Source organism: Polypterus senegalus, chromosome 5, assembly GCF_016835505.1.
Source record: "Polypterus senegalus isolate Bchr_013 chromosome 5, ASM1683550v1, whole genome shotgun sequence".
NCBI lineage: Eukaryota > Metazoa > Chordata > Cladistia > Polypteriformes > Polypteridae > Polypterus > Polypterus senegalus.
In genome coordinates, this window is record NC_053158.1 from 82,105,572 (window position 1) to 82,128,801 (window position 23,230).

A 23,230-nucleotide genomic window follows, 5' to 3' on the forward strand; every position below is an offset into this window, starting at 1 on the left:
ATGTGTAAAGATGCTACAAATGTAAAGCGGCCAATATGCAATTTATTTTGAGGCTTTTCTGTGTTGTTGTTACATGCAATATGAATAACCAATTATTTTGTGGTATAAAAGTGTCCACGAAAGACACTTTAACCTCTGTGGTTCTTTTTAAATTAGTGGACAAATAAAATACTGGAAATGCCTAAATTATTAGCCTTCACTTAGATTTACACCCCATGACATCCACGTATCACTCATATCTCAAGCACAAAACTTAAATTAAGTAATATGCTTCCAAGGCTGTTGACTAAACCAGAAAAACAGAGCAGGCAAAAATACCTTTACATGGCATTAAATGCAAAAAGTCAAAAGTAGAACAAAAGATACAACCTGAACGATTTAAATCAGTGCAAGGATCAGCAAGCTTTGCCTCACTATAACTAGAAGAGAGAAGTTTGTGCAATTTAAATAGTCCATTCTTCTTAATCCAAGTAAGACGTCCTTAAAAAGATGCACCATAATGAAGCCAGCTTCATCCACTTCCATTTCCATTACATGGCTGACGCTGCCCTTTTGTTCTAAGTTAGAATATCGTTTTCAGTAAATCTTCAAAACTTGCCATTTCATAGCAGGTATGGTATTCTTGTAATAAAAGCCTGCATCATTCTTCCATTTTACATCCAATAATTCAATACAAAAAATACATTTTTATTTCCTTCAATTTGCTTAACTAATGGTTCAACAGATTAACAGGTCTAGTGTACCATTTTCCAAAGTTCTCATACTTGGCCAACACTGCATTCTAAAATTTTTACCTTGGCCCCTCAAATACTTGCCCTCACTCACTTGTATCTGCTCCCCTGCACCCCTGGCTGTCCCTGACAGTATTATGTCATCACAGAGCTAAACTGCCCGAATTTAACTTTCTCCATATCTTTTTGCTGAACTTCTTGTTTAAATGCACACAATTAAAAACAATGCTGGTGGTGTTCCCTTATAAGTGATGTCATTGATGCCTTGACAAACAAAAAGCTCCAGAATATAATGGTATACACCAAGGCTGACAAAGAAGCATTTTTCCAACCTATATAAATTGCTTCATTTAGTACCTGTAAAAAGGGTCAGTACTTCATGACATTCACAGCGCAAACACTTGTCACCCTACACAAGCACAAAGGCAACCACAGTGACTGTAACAACTACAGCAAGATCTTACTTCTGAGTGCAAGCACACAAATTAAGGAGATGATGCCTTCAACACTTCATAGTCACTACTAGCACACACGTTGAGCTCTTCTTGAGAAAGGGCAACTGGGCCAAATGTTCTGTGCATTCTGTCGCACATGAACATCTTACGTGGGTGCTTTAAAAGGCTAAACCACTTTATTGTGAACGTTTAATAAACTTCAGTGCTAACATACTTATGATGAAAACTCTTGTGTTGACAAAACGATCTGATTCATTCAACCACACAAATAATATCATAACAGACTGGAAAAGAAAGTACCACCATGGCAGTATGTTTTAAAAGCCATGCAAGCAGGGTTGCTAAAGAGTGCTGTGGAGATGGGCGGGGAGATGAGCTACATCTGCCACTATTAAATAAAGAAGCCAGTGGGATGCTGGGAGCAGAAAATTGTTACGAAAATTCCATTATTTTAAGAAGAGAAAAAAACAGTTAACGAGTTGTGTTTTGCACGTGTTGTTCTTCGTCTGTTTTTTTTCCCACTGAGTTTGTATTGTCCAGTTAAAGTGGAAGAGCAATAAAACCTTTGTTTTATGCACTTCTACAACCATTTGCCTGTGGTTTTTTTTTTTCTCCTGCCTGGAAAGGGACATTACAATATTATGTAATAACATGGACATCCTTCAAAAATGTTAAACCTGAAAAAACATTCATCTGTTAAGGATCTTAGACACTACTGCTATGATGGACATTAATGGGGAACAGAAACAAATGTGAACTACATATTTCAGACTATGCCATAACTATGTTGAGTATTGCATGGTGGACTTGCTATCAAAGGTAACTTAATGGAACCATACTGGCTTAGATAACACACCAGAGTTGAAATGTCTTGGAAAACTACGTATGCAGAGATTTTTTTCCTATTCTCAGGGATTGTCTGCATAATGCCGATAATCTTTTTAATTTTGAAGTAGTACATGCCTCAATGGATTTTGACTTAAAACAAGAATACAGAATAAAAAGAATATTGTGTTTTTTTGTCTAGGAAAGTTTCAAAGCCACTTAAGCTGTAGACTGACTGAATAGTAACAGAAAACCAAGTTAAGCCCCAGTCACACTACATAACTGTTCCAGTGATCTTGAGTCACAGACTTCATTTGCAATATCTTAGTGAGTTGGGGGGCAGTCATATCATGTTCCTGTGACTGTCAGTCATGTATTTCGACAACCCCAGTGACTTAGGCAACCTAGTCTGTGAATCAAAGAAGTCAGGCAGCATATTATTGGCAAAAACAGAAAAGTGTGCATGGAGTTATGTAATTTTTACTCCGTATCTACTGTGATTCCTGGTCATGTAATGGGGCATCCTCAAAGTGATGAGATCCAACAGTTGTTAACATTACGTTTAACGTTCTCTGCAACTAGAAATCATGTACTGTGATGTTAGCTTTAGCAGGGTCGTCGAACTCCAGTCCTGGAGGGCCGCAGTGGCTGCAGGTTTTCATTATAACTGCTTTCTTAATTAGTGACCAGTTTTTGATGCTAATTAACTTCTTTAGCCTTAGCTTTAATTAGCTTGACTCAGGCCCCTTAGTTGTTTTTTCCTTAATTAGTAGCCGGAGAGTAATGAGACATAAAACAAGCAGGACATGAACAGCTCACCTGTTCACCAGGCTTGTTGCTGTTCTCATTCTGCCACAGCACACATTTTGAAAACTGTTGTTTTTCTGTTCTTTCTAAGAGCACCATCAAAATGTTTTGGTAACCTGAGAGATCAACTTTACCAAGACCATCACCACTCTTCAATTTCAGATATTGTGTAATGGCCACAGGGAAGCTGGTCATGTGGTGGCTTGTTGTGTGTCTTCTTATTGTTTAGCTGCAAATTAAAGAAAAAGAAACAACTATGGGGCCTGAGTCAAGTTAATTAAAAGAAGTAATAAGCAGCAAAAACTGGTCACTAATTAAGAAGATGGTAAGAATGAAAACCTGCAGCCACTGCGGCTAAGATATTAATGACAAAATGCCAGTTTCTCTGTTTGTGGAGCAGACAAGGTGACAGTCTATTTTTCAACAAATAACCCAAATATGATTGCTGTAATAAACCACATAATAAATTTTATGCATAACACCGGGATAAGAGAAGATGGATACTGTGACAGTGCAGGTCGGCTCCACGCTACTGGTTGCATCCCGGAAACCTCTTGAACCCACAACAGTCACTGAGTCAATGTTCTTTCCACTCATAGACAAGCTTAGCACAACACCCACTTCGTCTCCCCAGCTCACTCATTGCTCATTCAGCTGGCACAGACTTCAGCAGCCGCAGTCCTCACCAACCCAACCCCCATCTTGGCTGCCACAAGTAGCATCAGCTGTTCTTTCATCTTTCTTCTCACACTCTCTAGCATACCTCAGATCCATAGAGAGAACTACACCTTGATCGCATCCACTCCACCCCAACTATTAACCAGTGGGGACGATGTGCCTCTAGTGAGCCAATCCTTTGCTCCTTCATTGGGCCAATGACCGTATTGCCTGTCCAACCTAGCTGGCTGGCTCATCCTGCCACTCCCCCAAATGCTTTTCTCATGGCTCTGCTTCTGTTCCGTCTTTCTTCATCCTTTCTGTTTGTGCAGGCTCCTTTTATACTAATGTTACTCACGAGGCACAGGTGTGTGAACACGCCATGCCCTCTTGAGAAATTAATGCGGTGCCTGTCTGATGCACTCATTTACACGTGTCTTTGGGATTAGGCTGACACCCAAAGCCGCTCTCTGAGCAAGGCGTGCTCATGCCCAATTAGAGCCTGCACTTTTGCTGGGTGTGATTATTTATTTAAAATCAGCACAGCGTCATGGATCACTTATCACAAATATATACAACTACAGTGATCCCTCGCTATATCATGCTTCAACTTTCGCGGCTTCACTCTATCGCGATTTTTTTCTCATACACGCTTACGCCACTACGCATGCGCTTTCTGAGAACTTTTATCTAAGCCCTACGATGGCTCCTAAACGTGCTGCTTTTTCTAAGCCTTCAACAATAAAACTAGGCACCGGAGGAAGATGCTGATTATCCAGGAGAAGGTGAAACTCCTGGATATGATTAAAGATGGTAATACCCTACAAAAGCCTCCTCACGCATATGAAAAGACAGCGCCAGCAACTGCCTATCACGATGTTCTTCAGCTGCGCACCCAGACACCCACTGCCTACTCCTAGTGATCCTTCAGCGGAAGAAGACAACAAGGCACCTGCTGAAGATACTGCACCACCTCTGAAGACTCTCCTACTGAGGTCGTACCTTCATAGGTTAGTGGTTGTGTGTAAGAACTGTGTGTGTTTGTGTGCAATTAAATGTACAGTACAATAATCTACTATATAAAAGCGTTCGGGATTGTCCTTCCGTCCTGTGACCGCAAAGCGTAGCGGTATTCCGCTTATTACAGACTTTACTACTTGCGGCTTGAGGTACAAAGTGACGCGATGTGAGCAGAGTCCTGGTGCTCCCATCGTTCCCTTGCTTTTGTGCGTGATGCGCTGGAAAAATAGACAAAATTATGTCTCTGGAAATAAATAATGTTGGAGTACAAATGCCTCACCGCGTAGTAAATATCAGGGGAGATGGTGCTTGCTTATTCTCATCTATAGCTTATTTAGTGCATGAAACTCCGTCTTTAGCGGTACAGATTTGGGTTGACATTGTACGACTTTGGACAGGCACTTGAGGGAATAAAAAAAACTTTAGGTTTTCGGGAGATGTTATGAATGGGCACTTTGATGTTCTCATTCCCTAGACTTACATGCCTGATGTACACATGCGAGCACACAAAAATTGAGGATAAAAGTCGGTCGCCTTAAAAGGTGAGTGAGCCTTGTAATATGATATTTGTAACGTCTAATATGTCTTATTTTCTCTTATTTTGTCTAATATATTGGGTAATACAAGTGTAATGGTGACTAAAGGGTGTTATTTCATGTCTAGAGGGCTCTAATAATGTTAAAAAAACACGTATTTAGAAGGTCGTAAACAGGTTTTCTATACTCTAACTGCAAAAATATTCGATTTATAAATAAAGAATCCTACTTCGCGAAAATTCATTTATCACGGTAGAGTCTGGAACGGATTAACCGTGATAAACGATGGTTTACTGTATATAGATATAAAAGACATTAAGCTTTGCTTTGGGTGTAATGAGGATGGACAGTGTAAGAGCTTTTTGCTAGTTATTTAAGTTATATTAAATGTTTGCCTATACTGTATAATAGTGCATAGTCCATGGGAGGTTCTTATAACCCCCACAAACTGAAATAAATTGGTATATTCTACTTCTTGTCTCTCCCACTATAGATTAGTCTCAGTGAACTGCCTTGCCGTGAGTAGTGAACCGTACCTTAACATGCTCAATAGTATGTAACATGCTCTATTGAATGCGCAGTGACATACGTTTAGAGCGTACTGAAGGCGAAGTTAAACATCTTTGTTTGCTTTGAATTTTAACTAAAACTTTTAAAACACATTTTTGAGCTGAGAGATTTCTTTCGGCACGCGTCTGACCCGTGCTTGATCCTGCCTTACTTATCAGCAGCTACAGACATGATTAGCTCAGCCACTGAAGCGAGACTGTGTTGCTTAACGATGGAGCAGCCAGTTAAGGGGTATAGAGGAAGGCCTAAGAAAAGGTTTATGGATGTGGTGACAGGGGACATGCAGGTGGTGGGTGTAGCGGAGCAAGATGCAGAACACAGGAAGATATGGAAAAAGATGAACCGCTGTGGTGACTCTAAATGGGAGCAGCCAAAAGAAAAAGAATACAACTATATACAGACAAAAGTCAATAACAAACACAAAATATACATTTATGCTAGCTTAGTTTGATCTTTTTCACTTCTATAAAAAAGGCACATAACTTATGAATTCTATTTTAAACAAATGCTCTGGAAACATCATTAATTCCGGATTAGCTTTAAAATGTTCCCTAAGAATTCTGATCTTTCAGCCAGTCAAGATGGATAACTTCTTTACCTTGCTATTAGCCAAGCATCTGCACCATGATGGGGGCATTGATTTGTTTACGGCTAGCCTAACTTGTTTTTTTCCCCCCCATTACCCCCCAACACAATCAGCTCCCCTGTGTGTGTGTATGTGTGTGAATGTTTTGAGTGTTTTCAGGTGTATCTGCTCTAAATATTTGCCTAAAAAGGCAATCTTAAAACTAGGGATGCGCTGATCGAAATCGGCTGATTTTCAATAAAAAGAGACTTAATTAGTGATTGGTAAAAAAGCAGATCACTAAAACTGATATTTTCAGCCCCTGCTTTTCAAAGGTTTATGGTAATTTAGTTATAGTTCTCCTTTACGGAAGGAAGTTAAGCCAGCTATTTTTTTTTTCTTTTGCAGCAAACTAATTACAGTATAAACAAAGTGCAATGAGTGGAAGCTTATTTTATCACTGAATGATTTATTACTTTCTTTACATTAAAAAAAGTGGATTAGTATAATAAACTATAAAAAAAGGTAACTGGAGAAGTCTTCCTTTACAACTAGACAAACGGCAAAAAAAAGCAACTAAGTAATTCACACCTTTATATTATCCTTAAAATTAAAACAGACACTGCTCGAGTTTGGACAGTGTGCTTGTTCAAAATGCAGCAACTTACACTTTTAATTGTAAAAAGAAAAGTCAGATGAATTTGAGACTGCTGCTTAGTAAACAAGTTTTTTTTTTACCGTACTTATTAGTTGCTGCTGTGTGTCATACAGCACAAGTTTAGGTGAGAAACAAGTACTACATAATTAAAATGGTAACCCATATTTTATAATTACACCTCAAGAATTACAAATGTTTAGTTAATACACTGAAGAAAAAAAAACACCTGTATAAATATAGTAAATGTATATTTTAAACAGCAAAAACCTGTAGTTCAATTAATGATGTAAATTGATTACAGATGTAAATTGAAACACAGAAGTGCATGTATATTTACATTTAAGCAGTGTTTAATCACCAATATCACTAATATACTAATATATAGTAAAACCTAGATTATCTGTCAAGGGTCAGAACTGAGAGTGTGACGGATAAAAGAAAAGATGGATAACCAAATTAACATCATCCTGGACCAAAATTTTTAAATGCCTTTCAGACAGCCTCACAATCTCTCCTAACCCATTAACAGCTGTGTTGGGTACTTCCAGATCGGCTTAAGGTGGAGAAGGACAAACAAACTATAATTGCCTTTACTACACTATTGGCACGCAAACTTATCTTGCTCAACTGAAAGAATCCTAACTCTCCCCTTTTAAGTCAGTGGGTAACTGATGTTATATATTATTTGAAATTGGAAAAAATAAAATTCTAAGAGGATCTGTGCAGAAATATTTCAAAACCTGGCAGGATTTAATCAATAACATTCTAGAATAAGCTTTTAAAAGCACTGAGGAAGCAGATTCTCTTCCCATTTTCTTTTTTTTTCTCAATTTATCTATATTCACTTATTAATTTATCTATTTACTTATTTTTACTAGGTTTAAGTTTTATTCTTCTGCCTTGTTCTTTTTCTTAGGGCTAGGGGCTGATTTGTTTTCAATCCTATTCTTGTAAAATTGATTTATTTGTATTTAATGTTGCGTCATTTCAATAAAATCAATAACATTATAAAAAAAGAAAAGGTGGACAACCAAACAGCTACTTTAAAAATGATATACAGTAGATTAGTTTAGCGAATAGTCTTATTATTTACCATAGATGCATATATATATATATATATATATATATATATATATATATATATATATATATATATATATATATATATATATATATATATATATATACACACACATATATACATACACATATATACATACTGTATATATATATATACATATACATATATACATATACATATATACACATATACAGATACACATACACACAGTTGTGCTTGAAAGTTTGTGAACCCTTTAGAATTTTCTATATTTCTGCATAAATATGACCTAAAACATCATCAGATGTATAGATCAAATCTATACTAATAAAAGGCAAAGCCCTCACTGACTGACTGACTGACTCATCACTAATTCTCCAACTTCCCGTGTAGGTAGAAGGCTGAAATTTGGCAGCCTTATTCCTTACAGCTTACTTACAAAAGGTAAGCAGGTTTCATTTCGAAATTCTACACGTAACGGTCATAACGGTCGACAACGTCCGCCATGTTGAACTTTCTTATTTATGGTACCATCTTCACGAAATTTGGTAGCCGGCTTCCCTGCACTAACCGAAACCAGTGTATGTACTTATTTCGGTGTTATATTGAACTTTCCAACGGTCTTTGTTACTTATGGGCCCATCTTCAAGAAATTTGGTACACGGGTTCCCAACGCAAACTGAATCCTACTTATGTACAAATATACGTCCATAGCCTGCAGCTCAGTCACCGTGTGAGGCGGTGTTGGGTCCCCCATCCCAACGCCTCCTACGTTGTTGGCTGCCTGCCTATATAAGGCTGTCCGTTGCTCCAGTCTCTACATTCCCTTCCTTGCTTCGCCATGGGATTCACATCTCCCTGCTGATAACTACAGCCTTTTTATTTAATCCACGGCTTCTATGCTGTTTTATTGTTCGTTTTTTACGATTATAGTTATTGTGTAGGTATTTTAGACTTACTTTACATTGTTCAGGTACCCATTTCCTTTATCGTTCCAACCATACCCCTATTAACATGTCTATCGAGGTGATCACCATCGATCAAAGAACTGTCACTTACCGAGTGGTTTCCATGCCCAGAGATGGCACCTGCCTTTTCCATTCTCTTTGTTACATATTGCACGGCCATATCAGGCTCAATCTTGATATCTGGAGGAACATTGTGTCTTATGTATTGAATGACTGGGACAGGTTCAAGGTGTGGACTGATGATGGTACAGGAGATAATTATACTACACAGGAGCACTATAAGAGTGAAATGCTTAAGCCCTTCACCTATGGTTCTGCATGTGAGTTGATGGCTGACGCTGAATTGTTCGGTTGTCGCTTTCAAGTGTACCAAAATGGCCAAATATATTTTACACCTTTTGACAACGGCCAATGCCTCTTAAACATCTTAGATTCACAGGTGATGATTTCAGTAGTGGACACTTTGATGTTTATTAATGTTTAAACTCTGAAAAGCTGAATGCGAAGTTATCAATGAAACTGGTTGTATGCTTACAATGCTTGACAGATGCAGAATGTCACTTCTACACAAGTCCTGCAAATACTGTTGTAATTTAAACAAACCATGAAACTCAAACCGATTATGACAGCAGCCATCCAAGCTGTGAGATATGAAACAAGATTACTTTTAACATGGCTAACTGTATGTTGCATGCTCAAGAGTAAGCTCAGCGCACAGCTTGGTCATATTACAACCGGAGGGCCGAAATGATAATGTGGTATACAAAGAGATCCTTAACAAATAATTATTGGTATATTTTCCCTCAGTTTAAAAAGGTTTAATTTTCTTCTTTATAAAAATTTTAAGGCAATACTTCACAACTGCGAAGCGTGGGTATTTTACTATATTACATATTTGTGAGTGGCAAATGTATGTGAACCTCTAGGATTAGCAGTTAGTTTGAAGGTGAAATTAGAGTCAGGTGTTTTCAATCAATGGGATGACAATCAGGTGTGAGTGTGAGTGTGAAACCCACTGCTCTACAAAAAAAACATAACTGCTCGTCTGCAGTTGGCTAAAGATCATGTGGACAAACCAGAAGGCTATTGGAAGAATGTTTTGAGGACGGATGAGACCAAAATAGAACTTTTTGGTTTAAATGAAAAACGTTATGTTTGAAGAAAGGAAAACGCTGCATTCCAGCATAAGAATCTTATCCCATCTGTGAAACATGGTGGTGGTAGTATCATGGTTTGGGCCTGTTTTGCTGCATCTGGGCCAGGACGGCTTGCCTTCATTGATGGAACAATGAATTCTGAATTATATTAGAGAATTCTAAAGGAAATGGGTGTACCCCCTAAACTGTATATATAGATAAGGGAAACCCCTTGTCACTATTTCTGCGACTTCTAATATATTAGTAGAAAGCCCAAAATTTCCCATGCTCATCCTTTACACTGTACTTACAAATGTTAAACATGTTTCATTTAGCGCCGTGCCTTGTAATTAACTTTCGAAAATAATGTCTTTTTTTTGGTGGTTCTCACCATTATGCCGTAAGGAACTTTTGGAACTGACCTATATTTTGGTGGTTTCATTCCTTATTTCCATTAACAGACTATTTATTTCACGGAAAAGACGCACAAAGGTCGTCCCCGGTCCCCCCTTCTTTTTCCACACAGCCACTGTCCGCGTACATTCCACATGGTTGGGTCCCTGCTTATATACATTAACCACATCCCGCACTCATGTGCCTCCTCATTCACTTCCTTACTTTCCTCAGCTGTTCGTCGTGGTCACTGCTCCCTTCTTGTTTACTCCACCACTTCAAGCCTGTTATTGTTCACCTTCCTTCACGTCATCCTGCTGGTGACTCCTGCCTTGTCGTTACAATCATCAAATTCACTCTCAATACTAAAATAAGCCTACGACAATTACATTGACAATCATGTTATGTTATTTTTAAAATGCTTTCTTTTCTTTTTCATAGCTTCTTTAACACAGTACTTCTCCGCTTTTTTTGTTGTTAGGAATGGTGAGTACTACTGATATTTAATTAAGCCTGGTTTCAGACTGGTACATTATAGAAAAAAAATAAACAATATGACAGCTTGTAATTATGAGACACATTTTATTTTCTTTTATGCATTATGTATAATGGATAAATACTTTTCGGCATATTTTATTAGTTAAAGTATGTATTTTAAGTCAATTTTATTTTAGTATTTTATAGTCAATGAATAATAAGCCTACATAATTTCATTTTGTTAATATAAAAAGTGACAAGTTAAAATCTGTTGTCTGCAGTTTAACTATAAAAATACACTTTAACATAGAACATAAAACTTCGGTTTGTCTGGTTATGTAGATTAGTATAAAAAGATTTTTAAAGTGCCAAACGGAGGGAGTATGTGCCGATATAGCGCATTTTTGCACCCACCACATAATGAACCCCCTGGATTGGGACCAGAGTGTAACTGTGCAATGGGTGACAAAAACAGATTCAGTATTGGAACCAGCCAATCAAGTAACATGAAATCAATGATCGGTATCAGCCTTAAAAACCTGATCAGAGCTTCCCTACTTAAAACAGCTACAAAATCACCCTTCACAAAGGTTCTTACTTTGTTGCATTTAGCGACTGATTTTATGATTAAATCCGATTTTGGTTTTAGTGATATGATAAACTCCTGACATTGATTTTGTTAATTTTTGCACTTTGCCTGAGACTTTGTAAAACATTTTGCTGAATTTTATGTATACAAGTCTTTGTATCCTGTAGATGGTGCTAGTTCACCCTTCACCTGTAGCATATACCGACCAACTAGGCTTAAGTAAATGTAATAATAATATAAGGTATCACATCTAACAGCAATGGTGGAAGGTGGCAGGCTGAAAACAGACCCTTCAGACCATAAAGCAAATGTTTGGGTTCATTGTTGGCAAAAATAAATAAATACATGCATACATACATACAGTGACACAGATCAACAGGGAAAAAAGCCAAGATATAAGCAAAATGTGCAGTACAGAGGTCAAGTATTGGGGCAGTACCACAAATTTCAAAAATAATTTATTGATGCATGAAAATGTGATGATGAGGTATGCAAACATTTTATTGCAGTAAAACAGAAAATGTAGCTTCTGATATGGGCTGAAAAAAGATAACTTTCTTTTTTACATTGTAATAAACAATATCTGGTAACTACAGTTCAGTTTTGTTTGTTGGATAAATAAAAAGGAAATTCAAACTGGCAGCTGTTAATGTTCAACATTAGTCTATTTGAGCAACTGTTTTAAAAAGAAATATTGCAAAATTAAATCAAAATTAAATGAAATTGAACGAGTCTCTTGTGAATTGAGATCTGATTAAACTGGGGAGGTAAGAGCTGACTCCCAGATCTAGTTACAGTAATATGAATAACCAGAATACATTAGCTGACTTTACTTTACTAAGTTTCAATCAACAGCTCCTTTTCCAAGAACTCTTCTTCTTCTTTGATTTGGTCACACCTTTTGGTTGCTGGGGGTACTGCAGTTTTCTCTGAGGTTTCACACATAGCAATCCTCATTTGTCAGAATAAAATTTGTGTGTGCTGGGTTGCCAGCGATCAGTTGACTTTCTTCTCCAGCTAAATGAACACATTGCTTTACATAAGGTCTCTCTTGCTTGTGCACCTTGAGTTATATTAGCAAAATTTGGACTTTCCATGGCCCTCACATCCAACTCCATTACAGAGGGTCTTCCACGAAAAAACTAGGTTGCCCAAGGGAGTAAAAGAGATTGCTCGCAACTTTGTTATGGCCATACCATAGGCAACAGAGGTTTTACTATGGAGCAGAAGTTATGGCCAGGCCAAGAGCAGAGAGAGCATACAGAGAGCAACCTTGTATAACCAAATAAACAAGCACCAAGTAAGCTGTAAATCAGATACAGATTTATCAGTTTAACTGGGTAACAGGCCAGAAATCTTACAAAAGCGTTTAAATGTGGTCCTGAATATGTCATAATCGGGGCAGTGCTTTTGACAAATGATTAAAAGGGGAAATATAATTCATATAATTTTTGCTCTCTTAATAGTCAAAATAGAGAAAAAAAATGTCAGCTTAGATTTTAATTTTGTGTCATTTGTGTAATGACTTGTCTCCTTCTTTGTATTATCTCTATCGTCTATAATCCTTGTTTAATAAATGAACTGGATTTATAAAAAAAAAAAAAAAGTGAGCCTGTCTGGGATATTTATTAAAAAAGTGGTCTGTCCAATGACTATTTCCTTTTATTACTTCAGGAAGACAATACTATCTGTGCATCCTGACTCAAGAAGTGATAGCCTGCACTGAACTGCTGACAGTACCTCTAACTATAGCATTACTAATTTTGTTGCATCATTTGTGGAAAAAGAATAATAGGCATTTTAAAATATAAGAACAATTAGATTAGATACTGCACAATCTTTTGAACCATTTAAGAATGACTACCAAAGAAATTATTTTTAACTGCATTTTCTGATAATATATTAATTACTAGACATTAAGCCCGTTACAATAAATGGGCACTAGAACAGTATATAGATATTTAGGAAAATGTTTTTATTTTTTTACCTCAGCAAATTTTTCAATAAAATTTCATTATAGACAACATTTTTCGTAAACACTCTTGTTCAGGACCATCTACAACGTTGACAACAACATCTGTATAACTTCTAACTCTTGATAATGCAACATATACAGTGGTGTGAAAAACTATTTGCCCCCTTCCTGATTTCTTATTCTTTTGCATGTTTGTCACACAAAATGATTCTGATCATCAAACACATTTAACCATTAGTCAAATATAATACAAGTAAACACAAAATGCAGTTTTTAAATAATGGTTTTTATTATTTAGGGAGAAAAAATCCAAACCTACATGGCCCTGTGTGAAAAAGTAATGCCCCTTGTTAAAAATAACCTAACTGTGGTGTATCACACCTGAGTTCAATTTCTGTAGCCACCCCCAGGCCTGATTACTGCCACACCTGTTTCAATCAAGAAATTACTTAAATAGGAGCTGCCTGACACAGAGATGTAGACCAAAAGCACCTCAAAAGCTAGACATCATGCCAAGATCCAAAGAAATTCAGGAACAAATGAGAAAAGAAGTAACTGAGATCTATCAGTCTGGTAAAGGTTATAAAGCAATTTCTAAAGCTTTGGGACTCCAGCGAACCACAGTGAGAGCCATTATCCACAAATGGCAAAAACATGGAACAGTGGTGAACCTTCCCAGGAGTGGCCGACCAAAATTACCCCAAGAGCGCAGAGACGACTCATCCGAGAGGTCACAAAAGACCCCAGGACAACGTCTAAAGAACTGCAGGCCTCACTTGCCTCAATTAAGGTCAGTGTTCACGACTCCACCATAAGAAAGAGACTGGGCAAAAACGGCCTGCATGGCAGATTTCCAAGACGCAAACCACTGTTAAGCAAAAAGAACATTAGGGCTTGTCTCAATTTTGCTAAGAAACATCTCAATGATTGCCAACACTTTTGGGAAAATACCTTGTGGACTGATGAGACAAAAGTTGAACTTTTTGGAAGGCAAATGTCCCGTTACATCTGGCGTAAAAGGAACACAGCATTTCAGAAAAAGAACATCATACCAACAGTAAAATATGGTGGTGGTAGTGTGATGGTCTGGGGTTGTTTTGCTGCTTCAGGACCTGAAAAACTTGCTGTGATAAATGGAACCATGAATTCTACTGTCTACCAAAAAATCCTGAAGGAGAATGTCTGGCCATTTGTTCATCAACTCAAGCTGAAGCGATCTTGGGTGCTGCAACAGGACAATGACCCAAAACACACCAGCAAATCCTCCTCTGAATGGCTGAAGAAAAACAAAATGAAGACTTTGGAGTGGCCTAGTCAAAGTCCTGACCTGAATCCAATTGAGATGCTATAGCATGACCTTAAAAAGGCGGTTCATGCTAGAAAACCCTCAAATAAAGCTGAATTACAACAATTCTGCAAAACCGAGTGGGCCAAAATTCCTCCAGAGTGCTGTAAAAGACTCATTGCAAGTTATCGCAAACGCTTGATTGCAGTTATTGCTGCTAAGGGTGGCCCAACCAGTTATTAGGTTCAGGGGGCAATTACTTTTCACACAGGGCCATGTAGGTTTGGATTTTTTTCTCCCTAAATAATAAAAACCATCATTTAAAAACTGCATTTTGTGTTTACTTGTGTTATATTTTACTAATGGTTAAATGTGTTTGATGATCAGAAACATTTTGTGTGACAAACATGCAAAAGAATAAGAAATCAGGAAGGGGGCAAATAGTTTTTCACACCACTGTAACTGACCGTGGCTGAATACTGGTTCTGGTAAGTAAATGTCAACTTTTTCTAAGGTTTGCCCTTGAGCTTTATTAATTGTTATGGCAAAGGCTAATGTAACTGGAAACTGTTGCCTTCTTATGGTAAAGGGTAAATTAGTAGACGATAGAGCCAAATCAATACGGGGAATATTCTGACGCTCCTTTTCTTTTTTACAATCGATCTATTTGCTCGTATTTTTCTTTGTCTTTCGGCCTTTCTTTTGTTGATGTTTACTTGCTGAGATGACCGTTCTTCCAGGAGATGTTGCTTATATACGATTTGAGTGTCTGTGTCTTTTGTCCTACTTGACGTGTCCTTTTTTTTTGGGTGGCATGTTGTTAGTAGATAGATAATTAGTAAACATGCGCGAGGCAGTATGTGTAGCGTCTCCCCAGCAATGGATTTTATGTGCGCGGCCACGACTACCCAATCTGCACTCTCCCCAGCAAATGCTGTCCTTTATTTGCTTATCATGCACGGCCGCGGCTACGCCATTCACTGTGTGCTCAGCTTCCACGATGCCGGTCGTGTGTGCCGGTCGTGCGAGTCGCACCAAGCCTCGCGCATGCGCACTTCACCAAAAGACACACACACACACATACACACACAGACACCTGGACACACATAGGGGTTTTATTAAAGAGGATGATCACACACATGATAAACTTGATGATCTTTTAGCTGCTTGCCTAATATTAGTTAATAAAAAAAAATTGAACAATGTCCTTGCCCATTTTTAACCAACTATTTAAAAAAAAAAACAACAAAAGCTGCAATTAATAATTAACAACAACACAATCATGTTCAGCTTTTTTTTTTATTCTTCATTTTTTAAACTAATATGGTTTAAATAATGAATGGATATTAACTATGTTACACAAAGAGAGGCTTAAAATGATGCACTAAATCTATATTGTCAACAGTAAACAGACCTTAAGAGACTAATGAACATATACAGGTCTGACATGTAAAAGTTTAGACTTAGATCTTTCTATGAAGTGGAGCAGACAATCTTTGTTTAGTGAAGAGAAAGTGATTCGTTGGCTACTGAGTATGTTCCATTGAACAGTATTAAAAAGAAGAAAATAGCTTTTGATAAAGTATTCTATAAAGCCTATGAGGCGGGCCAGATGACGAAAAATGTAGAGAAAAGGTTCAAAAGGCCAGAGATTTTATATAATCAAGGACATTATTTTAAAAATGACGTCTACACTTACAAGGACAGCACACACACACTAATGATTACAAAAAGGACAGCGATTATTGCTTTGAGATCAAGTTTAAAGACGATAACAATATAAAACAATATAAAATAGCTGACCAAGTCACAAGATCTCATTGTTTTACATCACTGTTATTAAAGCTGAAAAAGTAATGGCAGAATGGTGTGGAATCTCTTCAATACTCTTCCTGATGTTCTGAGGCTGTTCTGGTAGCTATCAGTAGCTCAACATCCAATTCACACATTCACTTAACTGTCATATATTAATCCATATTTAAAAACCTGCAGCATTCTTTGCTAATTCATTTATTTTCTTCAGCACACCATTTTCAAATTTGTTACTATCATTAAATGGACGTCTTATATTAAATGCCAAATTATCACAAATACTTCACTACAAATTGAAAACAAAGGTTTTCACATCACCATGACCTTAAATTATTAGTAAGCAGAACATCAAATATAAATAGTTTTTTTCTATAGGCATTGACTTACATAAATAGAATCTTGTTGATACCGTAAAAAGAGATTGTGCATAATAGCCCCTTCATGCAGATCATTCAGTACGGCCATATCTTCCACTCCTGTGGTACTTGTGGAGTGCATAACAGCCACTTTTTGCCTGGTAAGGGCATTTTGTTTGTATGTAAATACCTAAAAAAGTAAAGAGACAGACAATAAGAATAAATCAAAACATATCTAAAGAAAAGCCTTATTAGCACTCAAAAGTCCAAGAACCACATCACAAAGTAAGTAAAGTGCTAATAGTAAAGAAAGTGACAGTAATATTTTTTGTTGCTACACTGCAACAGCCTCTATTAAATGTCATAGTAATGAACAATTAACCTTTAGTCAAAATATATCTCATATCATATATATTAAACTATATTATACATCTTTTTTTCTGGAATTTAACCCACAGTAAATACATTTTTTGCAGCCTAATTGGGAGGAGCACACAACTTTTATAAGGATGCAAGTTATGTAAGCACTTTTAGTTCTGGTTGTACAAAACATATTTAGATACTTGTACAAAGCACAATACTGGTTCACTCCACAATAAAATATTTCCAGACATAAGATTTTTTTTATAATACATGTCCATGATCTTTTATGTGGAATTCCAAATCAGAAAAGCTTTGAAAATTAAAGGTTTTATTTTTTTTGTTTTCTTGGCTTGACTTTGATGGATTTTTTTAAGCATCAACAATCAAGAAATGTGTCCGATGATAACTTTTGTCTGCAACTTTCAAGTGAATAGACAGGCTGCAGCCTGCTCTAAAACCTGTTGAGCAGCTTTTATCTCTCCAAGCTGTCATATCACCCATACACCATATTGCAGCATACACTGGCACAAAATAACATTCCTCAGCACAACAATACAACAAATACATAAACAGAGGACAAGTACCAGACAGGTAAAGAACTATTAATATCCTAATTAATAATTAAAACCAAAATTCAATAAAACATTACAGAAATGAAAAAAAGTGGTCTCAAAATTACCCATGATTGATAAAACAATTCAAATGCATCATAAATTTATTCTATTCTCCAGTTATGCTTTCCTTTTGCTCCCAGTGTCCAGAAGACACTCAGTTCTATAACCATCTTTTTAATATATAAACTAAGGCACAATTCTAGTTGTTTTAGCATGAAATTGGAATGCAATCCAAAACAACTGTCCTTTTCCATTTGAGCAGGTTTATAGACAAGCTTGTAAGGTGAAGGGACTACGGAGCAAGTTTTAAATGTTAAACTGAAACTAGATGATGCTGCTCAGGGATGTGACGTTTAGGGTTTAGTAAGGGTGACTTGAGGATATATATATTTATTAACATGACAGTGTTTTTATGCTAAATTAAGTTTCAGTGGTCATAGACAACTGGTTGGTTCCCCATTATATGATCACGTTTATGGCATACATTGAATCCAAATCTGTAACTCAGGTCCAAAAAAAGGCTTTGTATTATTAAGTTTAACATGCCTTGATGAATAAAAATTCCTTCTTGTCACACTATTTTAAGTTGGTTAGACAAATATCAATCTACTGGTAGTGTGAAAGACAAGTTCATTAGACAACTGAGAATCTCAAGAACACCAAAATATATAAAAAGGGTGAGACAGGCCATAGACATTTAGTACAATGTTAGTCAATAGAGTTAAAATTTCAAATTTGAATATTTACTGAATTATTCAGCAAGATTCATCTAATCACCCATATAAAGTACACATAATACATATGTTTTTTTTATGTAGATTTTTTTCTGTTAACAGTAAATTGAACTGTTAAATGGAAACTGGAATAGTTTAAACTGTTTTCAAAGTCATTTAGAAAAATGCATTGTTAATGGTGGAGCTCACTTGAAAAAACATGTTTATGTTGTTTAAGACAAAGTAAATAAGCTGCATTGTAAAGTAAATAAGCCGACCTTTCATACTATGCTTTCAAAAATCATCTTATCCTCACAACACATCCCAAGAAATTCTCTCTCTCAGATTTCCTAAGTTTAAACTAAATATTTCCACTGACAGTGATATACCTCACAAATCTAGTCCTGTTTTCAACAATAATAGTTGTTTTAGGTTCAAGCTTCAGGAGTTCATTATGTGGAGTTTAAATGTTTTCCCGATTTCCATGTGGGTTTCTTCACTGTACTCTGGCTTCCTTCCACAGTTCAAAGACATGCAGAGTTAGGTGGATTAGTGGTGCTGAATTGGCCTTGGTGTGTGTGTGTGTGTGTGTGTGTGTGTGTGTGCACGTGTTTGTGTTCAACCTGTGATGGAATGGCATCCTGTCCAGTTATCATTCCTGCCTTTCACCTTGTGGTTGCTGGGTTAGACTTCAGTTTCCACATGACTTTGGTCTGAATAAATAGATTTGAATATAGATACACAGAGCATTGTTTTAACAATAGGTTAGTTTCCCCCTTTTTTAAGTAATATTCATGTGAGTAAATATGCTTAAAAGTACAGAAAAACATTTCATTTTTTTATTATATAGTATTGTTATTTGTCTTTTTGTGACTACGATACCAATAACATAATAATCCCCTTCATGTGATTAAAACATTTTAAGAACTCCAGGTTTAGAAGATTAAAGTACATGCGTGATATAGAAGATTAAAGTACATGCGTGATACTGTCAACCTCTTTCATTTAGATGTATAAAGCACTGAAAGTTGTGCCATATGATTAATGACTTGTTCTATTTAGATCATTCTCTTGTTCATCATACATGCAATACAGTAACAACACACTTATTTTAAAATGTATTCATTGCTTTGCACAATTTATTATTGCAATTGTTTAAATCAGATTATATAAACATAATATTAAACTAACAGGCTTATGCATGGCTGGATCTACCATCAGGGAGACTTAAGCGGTCACCCAGTGTCCCTGCTTGCAAAAGGGACCTTTGCATGTGGCAGAAAAAATGGCCAATTACAGAAAAAGTCAAAGTTTTCCTGACAGTACAGACACTCACAGCTATCAGGCACTCACCAGTGCCACACTTTGATCCTGAGGAGTTAAACCTGTCCAATTAGAATTAAAAAAAACCCAAAAAACACCTTTTAACACAAAAATCAAATGGGTTGGGCACAATCAGGACAGGTGTCTAACGGGTCCCTTTTATAAGGCCAGACATTTGATGTGTTACCATGCCACAAAAGAGAAATGAGAGAAAATGAATGGGCATTCAAAGTAAGAGACCAGTGCTGCCATGAAAGGGAAGGTTAAAGAAAGAGAAGTAAAAAACTTTGTTTTGCCAAAAACCATACCATACTAATATTTACAAGTTTAAAAATACATTAATAAATAAGTAAATGGTGATATGAACATGCCATAAACAACGCAGTTAGAGACGAACAAGAGTAATCTAACAGTGACTAAAATATTTCATGGATATTCATTAACAGTCCTCTCAGAAAAAAAGTTGGTTTCTTGTAGATTTGTTTCTTACATTCATTGTAATATACTAATCAACCACATATAATGCCTTTTTAGGGGGGCTAGCTCAATAACGTGTTTGGGTCTCCCAAAACAATTTCTTAAAAATGGTTTATATATGCATATATATTTAAGTACAAGAGGTTACATAATAAATATAAATAATAAAAGAGAACCGAAAAAAAAAAAAAAAAAAGTAAAATGTGGACAGAAACTCACAGATATATTAGGGGTCACAAACTAAGAGCACAGGACAATACTGTACCAAAAATGCATGCAACAACAAATGTGTTCACATTCAATCAGATGATCACAATTCATGTTTGCTAGAATGCCTGCAACCGTTTTTCCAATGGCACGGTTTTTGTTGTTAATTTTTCCATCTTAGACATGTGGTGAAAAAGTATTCAATTTAAGTGTTAGAATTTAATTTGGTGGAATGTAAACTAATGGCAAGTTTGTCTGAGCTAAATTATTATTTACTCCAAGATTTTGCCAGCATTTATTTCTGGTCCTTATACATAGATTGGTAGTGATGTATAAATAAGACTAAAATGCCTTGGCATACTGGAATATTTTAACAGACTTTATGAACTTTACACCCAGTCCCTCTTAAATTAAACTATGAATTGTCTAGATGTTTACTTAATTACTTCATAATAAAATGTAGAAGTAAAAATCAGTTAAAACTGTAACATGCCAATACATGAAGTGAAAGTCTACAGAGCAGTGTTAATTTGAAACACTACACTGCAGTATCAAAGAACCTCTTCTTTGACAACTCTAACTTTTATTGTATATCTTCATATAATAAACTTATTAACACAGTATTCTTCATAGCATCTACTAAGAATATTCTTTGAAAAGTACAACCCCTTCTCCCACGGGTCTCACCTCCTCTTTTCAGCATCAATTAGCACCCAGCTATCAGTATGCCATGCTGTACTCTGCCCTCCCTCGAGCGGACCTAACAGTCACTTTAAACAAAAAAAGGCTTCAGCTTGGCTGGGACGCTACAATACTTACGCCTGTTACTGCTTTCACATTCTGTACCTTTCTCTGCATATGTATCGCGCCTTGGGTATCTTTTCTCCGCACTGCTCTTTCTTCTTTGCTAAAGGCACAGGATCTGTGTGTACCACTTGACTTCACATGACTGAATGGTTTCCTGGCTGTCTGTGGTCTTATTTGATAAGAAGTGCGTGTCTTGCAAGAATCTTATGTTCCACAAGATGCTTCATTGTCAGTCTTTTTTGTCTCGCGGGTCTTTAAAATGTCTTTCGAGAAGATCACGTCTCGCCGCCTGGTTTTTACATTCCAGGATTTTCTTATATATATATATATATATATATATATATATATATATATATATATATATATATATATATATATATATATATATATATATATATATATATATATATATATATATATATATATATATATATATATATATATATATATATATATACTAGCCATGTGCGGCCAACTACGTTGCGCGTTTTAAAGTTGTCTGTGAAGGGCTCCCTGTTTAAACGCGGCTGCCAGTCATGAACTGGGCCCTTTGTCGCACCAGCATTATGATTTTTTTATAAGGGAAACAAAATTACAAAAGAAAACCCTTGGACGTTGATTTGATAGGAACGGCCTACTCGGAATCACTGTCGGAATAGTAATTATGTGGTGGTGTAGGAGCATTTCTGCTTCTGTCCGCTCACAGTCCGTCTCGTTTTCGTGACGGTATCGTTTCCTCTCACGATGTCTTCTCAACCTTTCTCCAATCTCGCAGGTTGCTTTGTGGCAATCCAAAGAGCAAGGCAATATACACGGAGCAATGGTTATAAAAGGGGGACACACAGGTATCCATGCTCTTTAAAGCATAAATAGGGATCACTTCATTGACATGTCAGCAAGCCACGGTACAACTGTGAGACGCGCAGCACTTGCCGGCTACAACGTAACAATAATAATTTCCGGAACGTGCCGTTACGTTGTCATTCATTTTACCCACTGTCTTTCTTCCACTCATATGTTACGTAGGCACGTACCTTTTATCTTCGGCAATCTCATTCTCTAACCAGGCCTCAGGAGCTAACCAGCGTAACACTGTTCACCACCCCTTTCATTATTTCGGCACATTGTTGACATCCGTGAGTAACAACAAAGTACTAAACTGGAAGGAAGATCTCTTTAGTTAATTTAAAGCACAACAATTTGTTTAGTTTGAATGTCTGTGTCTTGAGGTGTGACTGGAGTACTACAGTCTTCAGTAGTATAAGCCTGGAGGAGATTTTTAATGCAATGCCTATGGTTTAGCTGTCTCTCTACTGCCATCTAGTGCTTCTTCTTCCAATTCATTCACGGACAAACAAAGATCAAGATCCAAATGAAGATTATATATATATATATATATATATATATATATATATATATATATATATATATATATATATATAGCATTTTTAATGTAGGTAGATCATTTCGACCTGGTCATTTTAAAAGTAGCTCGCAAGCCAGAGAAGTCTGGGCACCCTGGTCTAATTTGTGTTGCCATCAGGGAAAAGTAGTGTTTCTTCCCAATGAAGAGATGTATCCGCGAGAATTAAAAAGATTTTCTGTTTGGTAAAAGTGAAATCCACATATGCTGTCAGGCTTGGGTCACAGAGTTGCACAGATACACATGAGATTTTGGAGACAGAAACATTATTCAGACACTTCAAACAAACATAAGTCTCTTTCGGGAGTGAATCAAGCTCCGTGTGTAGTCTGAGGGCACAGTTCTGTCTCTCAAAAGAATAGAAAATCTTCATCTTCATAGTGGTGCGCCTTGGGAGCGTGTCCCCCAACAGGAGCAGAGGATGTGTG

At 36.6% G+C, this 23,230-nt stretch overlaps 1 protein-coding gene across 2 annotated transcripts in view; it reads right to left on the bottom strand.

The window, feature by feature from the left end:
* myo10 (myosin X) overlaps window positions 1–23,230 on the bottom strand; it is a 408,709-nt gene that overhangs the window by 188,817 nt on the left and 196,662 nt on the right. For both annotated transcript variants that reach the window (XM_039754892.1, XM_039754893.1), the window contains exon 3: window positions 16,907–17,065. In XM_039754892.1, the coding sequence (XP_039610826.1) occupies window positions 16,907–17,065 (159 nt within the window). The remainder of the gene's footprint in view (window positions 1–16,906; window positions 17,066–23,230) is intronic.